The 17,387-nt window shown below is 36.3% G+C and overlaps 2 protein-coding genes across 2 annotated transcripts; one reads left to right on the top strand and one right to left on the bottom strand.

The window, feature by feature from the left end:
* The first annotated feature begins 473 nt into the window (after positions 1–473).
* On the top strand, positions 474–8,021 carry LOC110895544 (vacuolar-sorting protein BRO1). The gene is made up of 8 exons (XM_022142868.2): positions 474–1,279; positions 2,504–3,457; positions 4,252–4,341; positions 4,931–4,999; positions 5,997–6,137; positions 6,281–6,329; positions 7,062–7,165; positions 7,251–8,021. The coding sequence occupies exons 1-8, from the start codon at positions 599–601 to the stop codon at positions 7,815–7,817; spliced, it is 2,655 nt and encodes an 884-aa protein (XP_021998560.1). The 5' UTR covers positions 474–598; the 3' UTR covers positions 7,818–8,021.
* A 2,317-nt stretch (positions 8,022–10,338) lies between these two features.
* On the bottom strand, positions 10,339–16,263 carry LOC110895543. The gene is made up of 9 exons (XM_022142866.2): positions 15,852–16,263; positions 14,321–14,505; positions 13,849–14,027; positions 12,937–13,221; positions 12,778–12,836; positions 12,128–12,164; positions 11,974–12,045; positions 11,541–11,865; positions 10,339–10,895 (listed from the first exon to the last, which is right to left on the bottom strand). The coding sequence occupies exons 1-9, from the start codon at positions 15,973–15,975 to the stop codon at positions 10,470–10,472; spliced, it is 1,692 nt and encodes a 563-aa protein (XP_021998558.1). The 5' UTR covers positions 15,976–16,263; the 3' UTR covers positions 10,339–10,469.
* Positions 16,264–17,387: the final 1,124 nt, after the last annotated feature.

The raw sequence follows: 17,387 nt of genomic DNA, 5'->3' as shown, positions 1-17,387 counted from the left end.
TTCAATAAAGAGTAGCCGAGCTTCCCTAGCCGCTCGCCTACCCGAAGGAGGGGGTGGCGGGGGTGTTTCGCATGCGGCTTCGAAGCTGAGGACCCTTAGCCGATGATGGCCCTTCCCCTCTTATAGCCGAAAGTATTCAAGTAATTATTATTTTTTATTTCCAATTCGATTTATATCATGGATTATTTTTGCTCTTTGCATATGTTTATATATGTATTGTAGATGTGACATCCTCAACTAATTTTTTTATGAATAGATTTGTTTGAGTTATGTTTGATCTCTAGGGCGTCAAATGTTAAAAACCCTTATTTTTTCAACTATTTATGAATATTTCATTTATTTAATTATTATTTTTAAACTACAACGTATATTTTTCCGGCTTATTAATATCTATTTAATAATTTATTGATCAAACCCCGTGTAATACACGGTTGTTTAACCTAGTAAATTATAAAGATAAACTGCTTGCTCTTCTCCAATTGAACATATCAACATTTCTTATCAACTAAGAAAACCTAACATAATCAAAACCAGAAACCCACACACAATAATCCAATTCATCTCGTAACCACCGTCATCTTCCGATCCACCACCGATCATGTCATCTCCGGCGCCGTCGTCATCGGCGGCGAACGTCATGCTCGCAATCTACGAGAAAAAAACCGTCGCAATCGATCTCTACCGTCCGTTACGCAACTACATAGTCTTCAATTACTCCGAACGCGAAGCTCAAACCCTAGAAGACGACCTCGAAACCCTAAAATCGATGCGTAACACAATCGAACGCGCCACCGCCGCCGACTCACTCCCCGCTCGCCGTGACGTTCTTCAAAGCTACTTCAAAGCCCTAACTGCTGTTGAATCTAGGTTTCCGATCTCCTCCGATAAGGATCACGTGAACTCCGTCACGTTCACGTGGCATGACGCGTTTAAAAACAAGCAGAAAGCGTCGCAGCAGAATATTCATCTGGAGAAGGCTGCGGTTTTGTTTAATTTAGGGGCGGTGCATAGTCAGATAGGGTTGACTTTTGATCGGTCAACGGTGGAAGGTAGGCGGCAGGCGTCTCACTCGTTTATTGCTGCGGCTGGTGCGTTTGCGTTTTTGAGGGATAATGAGGCTGCTAAGGCGTCGATTGGGAGCTCGACTACAGTGGATGTTTCGGTGGAGTGTTCCGGAATGTTGGAGAGGTTGATGCTGGCTCAAGCTCAGGAGTGTGTGTTTGAGAATTCGATTGCGAAAGGAAGTAGTTCTGGTGTATGTTCCAAGATCTCCAAGCAGGTAGTCTTGATCAATTATGCGGTTAATTTGTTGTTTAAGTTCAATACATTTGTTTAATGCAATTGAATTGAGTTTGTTTTCGATAATAGATTTGACTTGATTTAAGTTCTAGTGGCGCGGGTGATATTACGAAGTAGAAAGCATATATGTTATTTACGGTTTAGGTTCCTGTAAAAAGGACATTTTTCGTGAGAAGGCATAGGAATTGACATGTAGGCATCATGTTTTGGACCTAGGCATGATGTTTTGGGTTGTTTTGGCAAGAAAAACACCAAACATAACAATTTAAGGCACAATGCATTGAATTCTAGGCTTAAAACTTTAAACACCATGACAAGAATGTTAAGTAGTGTGTTTTAAGTGTAAGCAGTGTGTTTTAGTTGTGTTTTAAATTTCATGCCTAGAATTCACTGCATTGTGTCTTAAATTGTTATGTTTGGTGTTTTTCTTGCCAAAACATCTTGTCGTAAGTCCAAAACATGATGCCTACATGTCAATGAATTCCTCCTATGCCTTCTCACACTTCTCACGAAAGAGGTCCTTTTTACAGGAACCTCACCCATTTATTTACAGTCTTACACGATTTGCATTTGTTTGTATTATTGTATATAGGTGTGGTTAATTTCTTGTTTAAGTTCAATACATTGTTTTGAAATGCAATCGAGTTTGTTTTTGATAACTGATTTGATGTGATTGAATTCAAGTGGCGCTTGTGATACTGTGAAGAAGAAAGCATATATGTTATTTACAGTTTTACACAATTTGCATTTGTTGTTTAAGTCCAATACATTTGCTATGAGATGCAGTTGAGTTTGTTTTCGATAGTAGATCTGATGTGATTTAAATTCAAGTGGCGCGTATGATACCGTGATGAAGAAAGCATATATGTTATTTACAGTTTTACACAATTTGCATTTGTTGTTTAAGTCCAATACATTTGCTATGAGATGCAGTTGAGTTTGTTTTCGATAGTAGATCTGATGTGATTTAAATTCAAGTGGCGCGTATGATACCGTGATGAAGAAAGCATATATGTTATTTACAGTTTCACACAATTTGCATTTGTTGTTTAAGTCCAATACTTTTGCTATGAGATGCAGTTGAGTTTGTTTTCGATAGTAGATATGATGTGATTTAAATTCAAGTGGCGTGTATGATACTGCGATGAAGAAAGCATAAAATGTTATTTACATTTTTACATGATTCGTATTTGTTTGTATATAGGTGAGTCTTTTTTACGAAGAAGCTTTAGCTGCACTGAATGTTGCACCTCTCACCAACCACTTCGATAAAGCATGGCTGTCTCATGTTCAGCTAAAGGCGGCATTGTTTTTTGCGGAAGCTTGTTATAGATACGGTTTAGAGCTTCATGAGAAAGAGGAGATTGCGGAAGAAATTGCACGGTTAAAGAGTGGTATTGGTGCTTTGACTGATGCTAAAAAGTCATCTTCAAAAGGGGCTGCGGCTCAGATTCTTGACGCGATTAATAAACTGGAGATTAATCTTAAAACTAATTTAGAGAGGGCTATGAAGGAGAATGATAGGGTGTATCTTATGAGGGTCCCACAAGCCAGCTCATTGCCGCCTCTTCCTGCGTTTGCGATGGTCAAACCGTTGAACATGAACGAGGTATTGGACGCAAGCAGAGACAAGATGTTTGCTAGTCTCGTTCCTGACAGCAGTGCAAAGGCTTTATCACGGTACACTGAAATGGTTGATGACATCATTAGAACTCAAGCCGAGAAGTTGCAGCAAGGGAGTGAACTGGCTAGAGTGAGCCTTAAGGAAATGGATTTGCCGGATTCGATTCTTGCATTGGAAGGACACTCAGTGTTGCCAACCGCTTTATGGGAAGATGTGGAAGCAGTTCAAATTAGTGGCGGTCCAGCTGGCTTAGAAGGCGAGCTTCAACAACTTCGTGATTTAAGTAGGGTTAATCATGAACTGTTAGTTCAGACTGAGGAGCTTATTCAAAAAGAAGCGGCAGAAGATGCACAGTTTAGAAGCCAATTTGGGACGAGGTGGACCAGGCCTCAGTCTACCACTCTCACGAAAAACTTGCAGGATCGATTAAATAGGTTTGCTGCAAATTTAAAGCAAGCTGCAGAAAGTGATGGTAAAATTGAACGCTCAGTGAGAGACAACATGGCACTCATGTCTATTCTAGATCGCCGTCCAGTAAGTTTTTTTTTGAACTTATAGAAGGTTTTATGTATTAAAAATTTGGTGACTTTTGGTCTGTTTCACTCGTTTCCTTTAAGCTGGTATTTTTATTTGATCTGTTTGACCTTTTAGAGAATAAAGTCCTAAACATAACTGTGTCAATCCATTTATTAGTAAATGGGCCGAAATGTCCACTTCTACTGATTAACATAAGAAATAGAGTTAATTACACAGATGGTCCCTATGGTTTACGGTTTACCCAAAATAACACCTTTGCCTTTGGGGTCTAAGGTTTTCGAGTTGCGAGTTCAGGTTTCATGGTTTCTATCTTGTAACGAGTTTGGGGTCTAAGGCAACTTACCAAGGCAAAGGTATTATTTTGGGTAAACCACAGCGATCATCTGTGTATCTTTAAAAAGTATTTGACAATTCATGTTAGAAACTTATAAAAGATATTCCACTTCTACTCATTACTTGATTTTATGAGCAATTCATTGGCTCTTCTGATATACATAACAAGTAACCTGTTATTTTTGTTCTGAAATACTACATTTGAATTACTATACATATGACATATGATAACGAGTTTCAAGTTATTCTTGCTCATGTGTTATGAGAATCTTAGCAATACGCACACATTCAGTATTTTTAGGGCTGAATCATTTTAATATTGTTAATGTTCAGACTTCAGGCCATTGTAATTTACCTACTTTCAGATGCATGTAAAATATTTTATTCAAAACTTCATGTGGAAAAAGTGGGCTTACTAGAGCTTTCTTGTTAATAAATTTATTCATGTTTTTTGCCAGATTGAATCGGCCCTACCAACATTGGCTAAACCAATCATGTCTTTGGATGCCAATGAAGATGCTATAGTGGGGACCCTGAAGCAGAGCTTGGTAATCTTACTTATATATTGTCAACGAGTTTACTTCAGTTTTCTTTACCGTTGCAGGTTATGACAGTTGTTCTACTTGCTGTGTTTTTTTTTATAAAACTAGCGGGTTACCAACCGCGCTCTGCAGCGGGTTCGAAACGTAGATAAAAATAAGCAAATTGTGAGAGTTGAAGTTGTTTGATGTTTTAGTTAAGGGGCTAAACATGTCATTATTAAAGTTGAGGGGCTAAAGTTGTTTATCATTAAAGTTGAGGGCCTAAGGTTGTTTTAGTTAAGGGGATAAACATGTCATTATTAAAGATGAGTGCTAAACATCTCATTATTAAAGTTGAGGGGCTAAACATGTTATTATTAAAGTTGAGGGGCTAAACATTTTATTATTAAAGTTGAGGGGCTAAACATATTATTATTAAAGTTGAGGGGCTAAACACGCTATTATTAAAGTTGAGGGGCTTAACATGTCATTATTAAAGTTGAGGGGTTAAAGCTGGTTAATGCCAAAGTTGAGGGGTCATAGTTGGTTGATTTGACAAAATAGCATATTTATAGTACATATAATTTATTTGTTTTTATGATGTTTTGTTTTGTAGAGGCAATTAGAGACACTGGGTGCTCAAAGGGCAGGTCTGGAAGACATGCTGAAAGATATGAAGAGAAAGGTGTGCTTATTTCCACTAATGATGTTTTTATGTTTTGGTTATTAATTGCAACTAGGGCTGTTCACGAGCCGAGCCGAACCGAGCGGACCTTTGCTCGTGCTTGGCTCGTTTACAAACCGAACCGAGCGGAGCGGCTCATTTAAAACCGAGCCTCAAATCAAGCGAGCATTTTTCGAGCAATAAAAATTCCGAGCGAGCGTCGAGCGAAGTTCGAGCGATTTGGACAACCGTGTCGCCCGATTTAAATTTGCTGAGAGAGATAGTGACAATGTTGGGTCTCAAGTTTTTATGTTTTTAAAAACATGCACATTTAATGGCACGATATTTTTCTTATTAATAACAATGTTGTGGCCGACGAGGCGATGATCATATTGCACAACAATTACATTGAGAGAAGGAGACGATCGACCTAGGGTAACGACATGAAACCTTGAGGCGATGAACAAACTATCTTTTAACGTTTAGGGTTTAACTTTTAGTTTTAATATTAATTTTTTTATTGGCGTGGTTGGGCTAGTACGTATAGATATAGTTGTAAATTTGTATATCGTTGACCAAAATCTAATAGAGTGGTACATATAAAACTATAAATTTAATTTATATTTAAGTATATATGTATGTTTAAGTGTGTATATATATAGGTGTGTGTATTATGTATAATTTATATTTGTGTGTATATACATGTTTATATATGTATGTCATGTTTATATATGTATGTGTATAGGTATATGTATATGTATACTAATTAAAATAATAATTCGAGCCGAACCGAGCCGAGCGAACCTTTGCTCATGCTTGGCTCGTTTACAAACCGAACCGAGCAGAGCGGCTCGTTTACAACCGAGCGTCAAATCAAACGAGCATTTTCCGAGCAGTTTCCGAACGAGCGTCGAGCGAGCGACGAGCGGCGAGCGGCGAGCGATTTGAACGGCCCTAATTGCAACCGTGAAGTATTAAGCCACTAATGTTTATTTATATTTACATTCATTGGCTTCAGGATGATATACTTCCGAAGTTGATGACATCCACAGGTTCATACGAGGATCTTTTCAGAAAAGAGATAGCAAAATATAATCGTATATGTGAAGAAATATCTCAAAACCTTCAAGATCAGGAGCAATTGTTGCGACATATTCAGGTCTTTCTTCATCTCAAAATCAATTATCTAGTATTTAATATAAAGCATGATACCAGAGAGTCCGGTTTTTTACTATTATTTTGATCCTTTAATAATTCTTACAGTTGATTCTTCTAGACTCTGATTAGTAATCTTGTTTTTAGGCTCAAAACCGTGAATTTGCTAGCACCTTCAATATCGAGGATTACAGAGGTAACTTTTTTCTTTAAACAAGTGTTTGAATGCTGTTATAAAATCAGATTTTGATTTTCGAGTCTTAATTAATGAACTGTAATTTTCTATGATTACAACTGTTTAACCTGGCCTGGCCCATTGTCAAAGTTTACTGTTTTTCTCTTTTCTTGGCCCAACTAGCCCATATTGCAGCCTGTAATGCATTAGTATGCAGGTCTGGCCCATTTGACCCTATGTCGAAATTTACTGTTTTGACCCTACTCAACCTATTTTGCCTCATGTAATATATTGATAGAGGGTGGATATATATTAAACCCACTTGAGTTGACTAAACCATGAAAACCCTAGCGTAACAAACCATTTTTTATAAAAAATTTGGGCATGCAATATGCGTATTTTTTGAGGCGGCTTTTTTAAAAAAATTCCTAAAAAAGCTGGGCGTTTTTTATAAATATAACCTTTTGTTAAAAAAATAATTCAACTTTTTAACGTAACATGTGTAACATCATATGTTACATCGGATGTAACACATGTTACGTAGGTGTTACAAGCATTTTTGCACAAAAACAATGCATATGTTATCGTTGTTTATGTAGGTGTTACATATGTTACATAGAGTTTTCCGAGTTATGGAGTTTAAACTATTTACTTCTCTTATATTGATATACTATAAAAGTAGCAAAACATGAATATACTATTAATATTACGTATTAAAAAGCTAAGTGATATATTATTTTTATTTCTCTGCAGCTGCTTGTGAAAAGTGCTATAAGCAGATCGAAGCTGCCATAGCCAAATATCGAGAAATTAAAGAGAACATTAATGAAGGACTCAAGTTTTACGTTACTCTTCAGGTATGGATCTTTTTTGTTCTGATTTATTGGTTTAAATTAAGTTAATAATAGCAATTAAAATAAATTATTGTTTGTAATTAAATAGGATGCAATCACAAGCGTAAAGCAACAGTGCAGTGACTTCGTGATGACACGAAGCATACAGTGCAGAGAAATGATCGAAGACGTGCAAAGACAAATGTCAGGTTTAAGTTTTCAAGACGGTAAAAATTCAAACACTTGCAATTACCCATCAACCGGACCCCCTCAAAGAACATCTTCCCAGCCGGACCCCACCAACCAACCCCGCCCGCAACCACCTTACTACCACCAGCCGCCGCCGCAGCAGTCATCGCCACCACCTCCAGCATATGCTCAGCAACACCCCCCACAGCCTGCTCCTACACCAGGATACGCACAACATCCGCCCTATTCCCATCCCCAACCACCATGTCCTTACCGTGGTGGGTCCCCCTCTCCATACCCACCTCAGCAGGGCCAACAACCGCCGCCAGCTGGCGGTTATGAGTACGGTCAGCCTGCTTATCCTGGTTGGCAGGGGTCGTACTACAATGCGCCAGGTCAGCAACCTGGATCGTTTCCTAGGCCACCGTATACAGCTGCTCCTTCTCCTTACCCTCCTCCTAACCAGAGTAGTTACTATAATAAATAAACAATGATTTTGTTTTGTGGTGAATGGTTTTTGGTCTTCATTTAATAATATTATTGCTTTTATTCTATCTACGTTTATAGTTTAATAATTACTATGTAAGGAGAATTTAGTGCCCCGCGTCTGTAAACTCACCGAATACATGCTTGTATGTAATGAACCGTTACGGTATATACTGTCAGTGTGTTGTGTTCGTTTTCATGTTTCTGATAATGAATTAGTTTGAGATTCTCGATCCAAAATATTTGTTAGTAGGGGTGAAAGTGGGTCGGGCAAAACATTGCCAGTTGGGCCCAAAGTGGGTTGGTTAAACCAGTTTCTGTTAGTTATAGAAAACTTGCACTTTTTTGAGGATTGTAAATACCTAAAAAGAACCAACTTCTCATTCTTTTAGAATAAAGTCGACATTTTAAAGAAATTATTTTTTTAAGAATATTAGTGGTCACTGATTTTCTTCCAAATGGTTAAGACTTCTTATTTGAATTGATCAGACATTTGAATTGATAAGTAATTATACTGGCTTTTAGTGGTTTAGACTTCTTACTAGTTCAGACATCTTGCCGGTTTAACACTTATCCATTCAGAAGTTGTAAAATATCCCAAAGAGTACATTAATTAACAATCTACATTTTGGAGGTGTACATATAATAGGACCCTATAAGATATGATTTAATATAAAATAATTTGATGTAGAAAACAAGTTATAGGAGACACTGTTTGAGTGTGTTTTTTAATATAAAATAATTTGATGTAAAATAACGAGTTATAGGAGATACTGTTGAGTGTGTTTTGTAAAGTGATTGATAAATGAAACTAATAACACTTTGAGTGTTTGATAAATTTTAGTAACTTTTTATTTATACTTTTAAATGACCTACAAATAACTAGTTATGAGATTTTTTTTTTTGTTTTAACAACTCTTAAACAAATAAAATAATGGAACAGTTAAGCTTTACTATACACATACACTAGAAAGTGATAAACACAATTATTATTATTATTATTGTTCTTTTAGACTTTTAAAATGCCACACCAAATGCCTCTTAAGAGTTTAAAACATGTTTATTTATACCACTGTTATTAACCCATTATAATATCGCTATATCTGACGTCATCGTTTAAGAGTGTTTGGTGTTGAACCACGTCTTGTGAAAACTATTGACTTGAAGTGGGAAAAGAATTGTGGTTAAAAAGGATTTTGACTAGGCGACAAGTTTATTCAAAGTCAAACACACCCTCAAGAACCATATACGATTTTAAATGATTTGATTTTAATTGAGAGACAAAAATGCGTTTCTTAAAATCACGGATGTTGAAAAACATATACGGTGTGTTGTTTGTCTTAGTAGGAGTTGCTCTTAAAGGTGGTGATTTCGTAAGGTTTATTATAAGTTTTTATTATGTACTTTTCATGGATCATTTCAGATATTTTTATTAACAATCTAGTATTTTTGTTAAATGACAACTCAGTAAGAGCTAATTAAGTTATGGACTATATCAAAAACAAAGTCTCCTAAAATTAAGAAGTCGTAAGAAGGGTATCAAACGGATTTTGATTGAACTCATTCAAGCGGTATTAGAACCGTCTCATCGAACTATACGATAGGAGATTTTAGGTTTTCGCTTTTGGGTGTTTAGCTTGTAGATTTTAAAATTTTTGTTTAGATCATTGTGTCTTTTTACTTATCATTGTGTTTATTCTATATTGCCGTCGTGTCTTTTTTTGCGACTTATTGTGTCTTTTTTCCTCGACATTGCGTGATATTTTTCGGCATTGTGTTATATTTTGTGATCCATTGTGTCTTTGTACATTTATTTTTAGGAGACTTTGTAGGATAGCTTTACCCTTAAGTTGTAACACACTAAGCAAATCTCACACCTGTCGTGAACATGAAAAATGAGAGATGTTAAGTTTATAAGAAATATACCACCTCAAATGCCACTACACATTTTAGGCACATTAATTGTGGATAATAGGATAACTTTATAGTTAAACGTGTTTGGTTGAGAGTAATTACCGGATGGTTGACCTATTTGGGAAGTTTTTACTATACAAGCAACAAAAACAAATTTGTGAGCTTATCATGGGAAACCCGACAGTTTCGGGAGCCTATCAAGGCCGCGGAGATCATGCTCGAGTGTCCCGCCTTCTTCGTAGTCAACTCACGCACGTTGAACATCAACCGTTGTTTCTCGCCTCTTTTGGCCGATCAAGATTTGGAGCCGGGAAATATTTATATCATGTTTCCGATGAGGAGGGTGAACTCCATGGTCACTCCCGCGGATATGGCGGTTTTCTGGATGGCGGGTAGTAGTGCAAGTAAACGAATATCGACGGAGATGACAACAGGCGGCGATGGTGGTGGTGGTGAAGTGAAGGTCGTGGAGCAGCCGAGATTAGTGATGGAAGTGCCGGAGTTTAGTTATAGGTTGGCGGTTGGTCGGTCTAGAAAGCCGGTATTGGATACGATTATCGAGGAGCCGGTTTGTGTGAGATATAAGATACTAAATTGGATACACTAGATAGTATTTTTGTTTATTGTTATGTTTAGATTAGATTATAAATATAAAAAATGTAACGTAAGGCGTAACGTATTCTAAGTCTCACTGAAGACAAATGGTGTACGGAAAGCTTTATGAAATCTAAGGTTTTCCTCAAACTTCGGTTATTTGGTTTGTCGATGACACGTGGACGGTACGATCATCACGACAAAGCTTCCCATTGCATTTGCTTTTAATCTTGGACGCGATCTTAGCAAACACTTCCTCCCTTTGGGGGCGGTTTGCGTATATTATCCAAAGTAAAAGACTCAGCACTACAGCTACAGAAATAAGAGCTAAACCCGCGATCACCATCCGAAGGTGGTGTTGCAGCGGTGGGCAGTGGTCGGTGGTGATGGTTGTGAATGTTTCCCGAACGAAATTGCAGTCCTGGAAGCTAAGTAACGGCGGCGTGTAGTGTTGGAGCGCGTAACTTATGTTTACCGCTCCGATGAGTTGCTGGTACATATCGGGGGTCAATCTTCCGGTAGTCGTGCATAATCCTGATTCAGAGACTGTACATGTGTAGTTTTGCCACACCTACAAATCATATTTGGATCAAGGAAACGGTTAAGTTTTTCATTTTTGACTTTTGAGGTCAAAGTAACTAATTCGTTATTCAATATTCGTGTAAATTGTGAAGAATTTTATAAGACTGAAACAAGGGAAAATCACGAAAATAACCGTTGACCAAACAACTTTACGAAAATAAACATTGTTTGCGTCTAGGGGAGACGCAAACACGGCAATAAATGCAAGTTTTGCGTCTCGGAGTCAAACTTTGCGTTAGAGAATATGTCATGGGTTTTCGCACCTACCTTTTCTTTTCCACCATGATTTTTAAACAAGCATAAATTTTTACATATGATAATATTTTTTTTATATAAAAAATACACCAAATTAAAGATAACAAAATTCTCTTTGATTTGGTGTAAATTTTTTTTTTTTTAAAATATGAACGTATGAAAAAAGTTATTCTTGTTTAAAAATTGTGGTGGAAAAGTAAAAAAAGTACACGTGTCAACTTTTTAAACGCTAGGATTCATGAGTCTACCACAGACGCAATCTCTAAGGATTGAGGCTACCACAGACGCGAAGCATGTTCATTTTCATAATTTGACCAGTCAAATGTCCATTTTCGTGATTTTCCCTTGAAACAATCTATCATCTCACGGGACAACGTACCAGAGATGAGTTTGACATTGAGACCTCGTCGGATGAACAATTTCGTTCTTGGAGCTGCGAATCATACGGAGAGCAAACGTACGGCATCAAAGGGCCCGATTGATTATAATAATTAGTGTTTCCCGATGGCACCCCATATGAATTCGCATACGAACCTATGAACCCGTTGACTATATTTCCAAGATCGTTGATCACCTGTTTACTTTTATACAAAGTCTGGTTTGTGGTCCTCTGGTCAACACAAGGAAGAATATTGCTAAGGGCCGTTTCGGCATTCTCGTGATCCACCCACTGTTCCATTGCCACACACGTGTCGGAAACTGCACTGCAATTTGATTATATGGTCAAAGTCAAACCTAGTACATTTCAAGTATAAAATTTGTTACAAACGTACGAATTTAGCATCGAGATTCAAGATTTAAGGTTTTCTTACGTGTTGAGGATTACGAAAACCCCACACAGAATGGATGTAACCACAACAAGCAACCATCCACCGATGATGAATCTGCAAAAATGTAAATTTTACCATGAAAAATGAACAATCACACCCCCAAGAACAAGAACAAGAACAAGAAAGAAGAACGTACAAGTGGATTGCGTTCCTATGACCAAGAATCGACAAATCTGTAACAAAAAACCAAGACATTAGACATGTAATTATAGGGCTGCAAACGAAATAAACATTCAGCGGGAAGTTCGTTTGTGTTCGTTCGTTTATTAAACAAACGAACACGAACAAGAAATTTCGTTCGTTTAGTTAAAAGGACGAACATGAACAGAGGCTGCGTTCATGAACTTTCGGTAACATGTTCGTTTATGTTCGATAGCTCATTAGTGTTTTTAGTTTTTATATTTATTTAAATACTTCAAAATTTCGATAAGTGTCATTGTATATTCTGTTCATTAACGCTTGTTTGTGTTCGTTTCTTTCCATTTGTGTTCGTGAACATTAGTTTTTGTTCATTTGTGTTCATCAATGTTCGTTTTTGTCCGTTGCCTAAAATTAACAAACGGCCACAAACGAACACGAACACGAACACATTCATTTCCTTAACAAACGAACACGAACAGAAAATCTCGTTCGGTAAGTGTTCATGAACACATATATATTTCTTAACAAATGAACACGAACAAGGCCTTGTTTGTGTTCGTTCGGTTCGTTTGCAGCCCTTGATGTAATTGGCGATTTGGTAAAAAAAAAAGTCAACAGATGAAATGAAATTCTTAGAACACTTACAGAGGCCTAAAACTGAAACCAGAAGCATTACTATTGCAACGGTAATCATCGCCGATCTCCTGAAAAAGAAAACAAATAAAACAGTGTTTTTACTTTTTAAGAATCCTGAAACTTCATGATTGAACTTAAAGTAACATGTTGTAATGTGATCGATCATACACGGCATCGAAGACGGTTCTTATTTTTCGTGAGCTTTGATGCGTTTTTCGACCCAATGTATCTGATGCTGAATTTAGGTCGATGTTTAGTTTGTCAATACTGTCTTTAACATCTGCAGGAAGATAAAACTGTGCCACATTGACGGTTTTTGCTAGTGATAAATATCCCGTGACATTAGTCAGTGTCTGAACGGTGTAGTCTGATTGGTCAACGACGTAATTTAACGTGTCTATTGCTTCACTATGGAATTCATCCTGTCCCACCGAAAGTAGAATGCAGCCAGTCCTGAAAAATAAGAACTGTTGTTTCTAACTGAATTATAAAAATAAGAGTTTAAAGAGTATAATGCCATTTTTCGTCCCTGAGGTTTGGCCAGTTTTGCAACTTTCGTCCAAAGGTTTGTTTTTCCGCATCTGGATCCAAAAGGTTTGAAATCCTGTCATTTTCATCGTGCTTGTAAACTCCATCCATTTTTCTCCATCAAGTCAGGGGTATTTCCGTCTTTTTTGTTAATTTAAAGGGCAATTCGGTCTTTTTCACTTTATGTAAAAGACCAAATTACCCTTTAAGTTAACAAAAAAAGAATACCCCTAAAAAAGACCAAATTGCCCTCTAAGTTAACAAAATAAGACAAAAATACCCCTGAATTAACGGAGAAAAATGGATGGAGTTAACGAGCCGGAGGAAAAGGGCAAGATTTTAAACCTTTTGGATCCAGATGCGGAAAAACAAACCTTTGGACGAAAGTCGCAAAACTGGCCAAACCCCAGGGACGAAAATGACATTTTACTCTAAAAATAATTATATAGATTATGTCTTTCTTTGACTTCTAATGTCAAACTTGATGTCAAAGTAGTACAATGGTCATTTTATTTAATGATTTCAGGTAAATATGAGATTTGAGATACTTACGCTGCAGCACCCGTGAAGATAACAAGTAAAATTAAGCATATCATCTGGGAAAACCGGGAATCTTTGCCTTTGATATTTAATCTCCATCCACAACAGTGATATACGATCATGGCTAAGCCGAACAACACAAACCATAAGATGGCTAGAATAAAAGCAGCGGCCCCTGTAGATCCTACCGACTGTAGACAATGTCATTAACAAGTTTCAATTAAAAAAAAGTGAAAATTAAAAAAAGTTCAATCAGAAACGCAAAAGTATCATGTTTTTAAGGACTTTTATGGAAGCAGAAGACATACATATTATACAAGATTTTGAGGGTTTTGCCTTTGGGAATTTGTTTAGTATGCATATAACTATAAGCATATCAATAAGTTTGTAGGTAAGGACTAAGAGAAACCTGATTAGCTAGATAAATGTGAAATAAACAAACAAAGTATCCCTACGTTCTTGATCACAAAGAAAGTTAGCTTACCGCCCAATAATGCTTATCAGTGATGTCCCATCCACCGTGATAGCGTCTGAACCGGTTAAGAATATCGGGCCGTTTTGTTCTGGAACCTGCCAACACAAGCTCACCGGATGGTTCATTAGCTGGACCAGGGGCTTCAGCTGTTGAGCTCAAGATCCCATCTCTCCAATGACCCAAATTCTCTTCCCCTACAATTATCATATTCAAATAACTTTCGACATATTGCTCCATGGAAACTCAAAATTCCATCACAACCAGCTCATTTCAAGAAATTTCAATTTAGAAAAACAATTTGATAGTCAAATTAACAGCACTTCAAGTCAAATCACACAAAAAACTGTAAATATTTAATCTAGTAGTCATTATAATCATTTACATAATATAGATAAAAATATATAATAACCTATTAAATAATTAGTTGGTAATCGTTGATGGACTATATTACCCTTATTAACTAATTAGGTTTCCTCCTGGGTGCTTAAGGAGAATCATGTAGAGGTCATAAGGTTACACACTTAATCAGATAACCTAATCATAACATCATCATCATCATCGACCTCCTCTCCTATAGCCGATTCCCTTGTCGGTTTTCATAGTCACCATCGTCAGTCAGCACCCTAAGGAGGAACCAGATCACCTTGACTAAGATGTCGAATTCCATGGCTTCTTCTATCACTGGATTCTCCACTGCACTGTCTGCTGTGACAGGTATGTTTTCATGTTTTCCCTTATGCTTAAACAGAACCGATCAACAAAAACCTCATATTTGTCTCATAAATTGTCATACAACACTGGCTGTTTGGTAACTTCTGAATGGGTCCAGTAAGATGTCTTAACCATTAAGAGCCAAATGTCTGACCAATTCAGATAAGAGGTCTTAACCATTCAGAGGCAAATATCTGGTCGCGAAACAAACAGTCTGAACCATTAAGTGCTAAACTAGCAAGAGGTCTGAACCATTAACAACAGCTGTAACAAACAGCCAGCCTATGCTATTGTAAGTAGTGTGTAAATTAAAAGCAGAACATAAATAAACCCTAATTCCTTAAACCAAAATTATAGAAAAAATTAGAGTAAATTACTTTTTAAGTCCCTGTGTTTTAGTGGTTTTAATCCACTTGAGTCCAAAATCAAAAAGTTTAACGCCCTGAGTCCCTAACCACTCATTTTATAACGTTTTGAGTCCAATTTTGTTCATTTTATAACGATTTGAGTCCAAACAATTGGACTCAAAATGTTAAAATTTGGACTCAAAATGACTCAAATGGTTAAAGAAAATGCTTATAGGGACTCAGGTTGTTAAACTTTTTGCTTTTGGACTCAACCAGTTAAAACTACTAAAATACAGGGACTCAAAAAAGTAATTTACCCAAAAATTTACTTATCAGACAGTTTATCAAATTAGTAGTAGTTAAAACCCCCAAATGCTAAATGTTATTTAAATATATCATCAAATTAAGCTCAGATTCATACATAAAACGAGCATTAACACATTGATATACAGATCAGAGTCTACAAATGCAATTTACAATACCTAAAATAGATTGGATTTGATCAGTTTGCTGTGAAGCAGTAGCTGAATCAGAGCTCAGGAAGCTAAAACTGAAGGTGAAAATGAAGAGGAACAGTGAGAAATAGTTCTTCTTCTTCTTCTCCATTCTTCAGGTGCTGTAATGGTGGTGACGACAAAACGAAATCTCAGTCCGTATAAGACATAGAAGAATAATAGTGTGATGAATTGGTGCCAGTTTAGAACTGATTTTGCAGAAGAAGAAGAAACTAGAAGCACATGGTGAACGTTTGCTTCACGTTCCTGTTGTAGTCTGATGAATCTTTATTTAATACATATATACATACAGACACTGGATCGCTAGACATGTGGTCTGTGTGTGTGTATATATATATATATATAGAGAGAGAGAGAGATCTAGAGAGAGAAAGTGGTGACACACATGGGTTTGATTGAGAGGTGAAGGGGAAAAGGCGGGTGAGTAACGGAGTATCTGTGAAGGATCAGATACCGGTTTTTTACTACAAACCCTATTTTACCGGTTTATTTATTTATCCTAATTAAATAAATATATTAATATAGATTTTTTATTTGGCAAATTGGAAATAAATAATCTCACCTAATTCAATTTGGCCGATAATAATTCTAAGTCAGTTATTTGCCGATAATAATCTAAACTGGTCATTTTTTTTTTGTAAAATAGTCTGCCGTTAAAATGGCTTAACAGAGTTTAGTTTTTTTTCTGAATTACAAACCGATGTTTTAGGGCTTTTGATCAGAATGAGAATACGAGTCGATTGATGTAAAACTTACCTCGAAATACTGCCCCAACCCACGAAAACGGTGCTTCAATTCGGGCGTTTAAACTTCCAATTAACAAAAATCAAGCTATTTCGAGCACAATTTCGAGGTAAGTTTTACATTAATCGACTCGTATGCTCGTTCTGATCAAAAGCCCTAAAACATCGGTTTGTAATTCGGAAAAAAACTTAACTCCGTTAAGCTATTTTAACGGCGGACTATTTTACAAAAAAAAATCAACCAGTTCGGATTATTATCGTTCAATAACTGACTTGTGATTATTATCGGCCAAATTGAGTTAGGTGGGTTTATTTTTGTATTTTGTACTGGACATTTGCACAAACTAATTTTGTAACGTGAAAATAATTTAAAATATGTGTGAAATATATTTTATATAAAATTAATATTTGCTTTTTGTTTTGAACTTGAAATTTGCATAAACTAATTTTGTAACGTGAAACTAGTTTTAAATATGTGTAAACTAGGTTATAACCCCGTGTATTACACGGGTTGAGTAAATAAATTTATATACTAAATAATAAAACATTATATCTTTAAAAACTTACTTTATTGCACAGGTTAAATAAATATAACTTTTTATATTAAATAATAAAAAGTTATATATATAAGAATCATATTGTATGGATTGAATTAATGTAACTTTATATACCAAATAAAAAAATTTATATCTTTAAAACCACATGTATTACACGGGTTGAATAATTTTTTTTTTTTGTAAGAATAAGAATTTTATTTTAA

Source organism: Helianthus annuus, chromosome 12 (genome assembly GCF_002127325.2).
Source record: "Helianthus annuus cultivar XRQ/B chromosome 12, HanXRQr2.0-SUNRISE, whole genome shotgun sequence".
Classification (NCBI taxonomy): domain Eukaryota; kingdom Viridiplantae; phylum Streptophyta; class Magnoliopsida; order Asterales; family Asteraceae; genus Helianthus; species Helianthus annuus.
The sequence above is the reverse complement of the archived record's forward strand: the minus strand, read 5'-3'. Positions and strand labels throughout refer to the sequence as shown.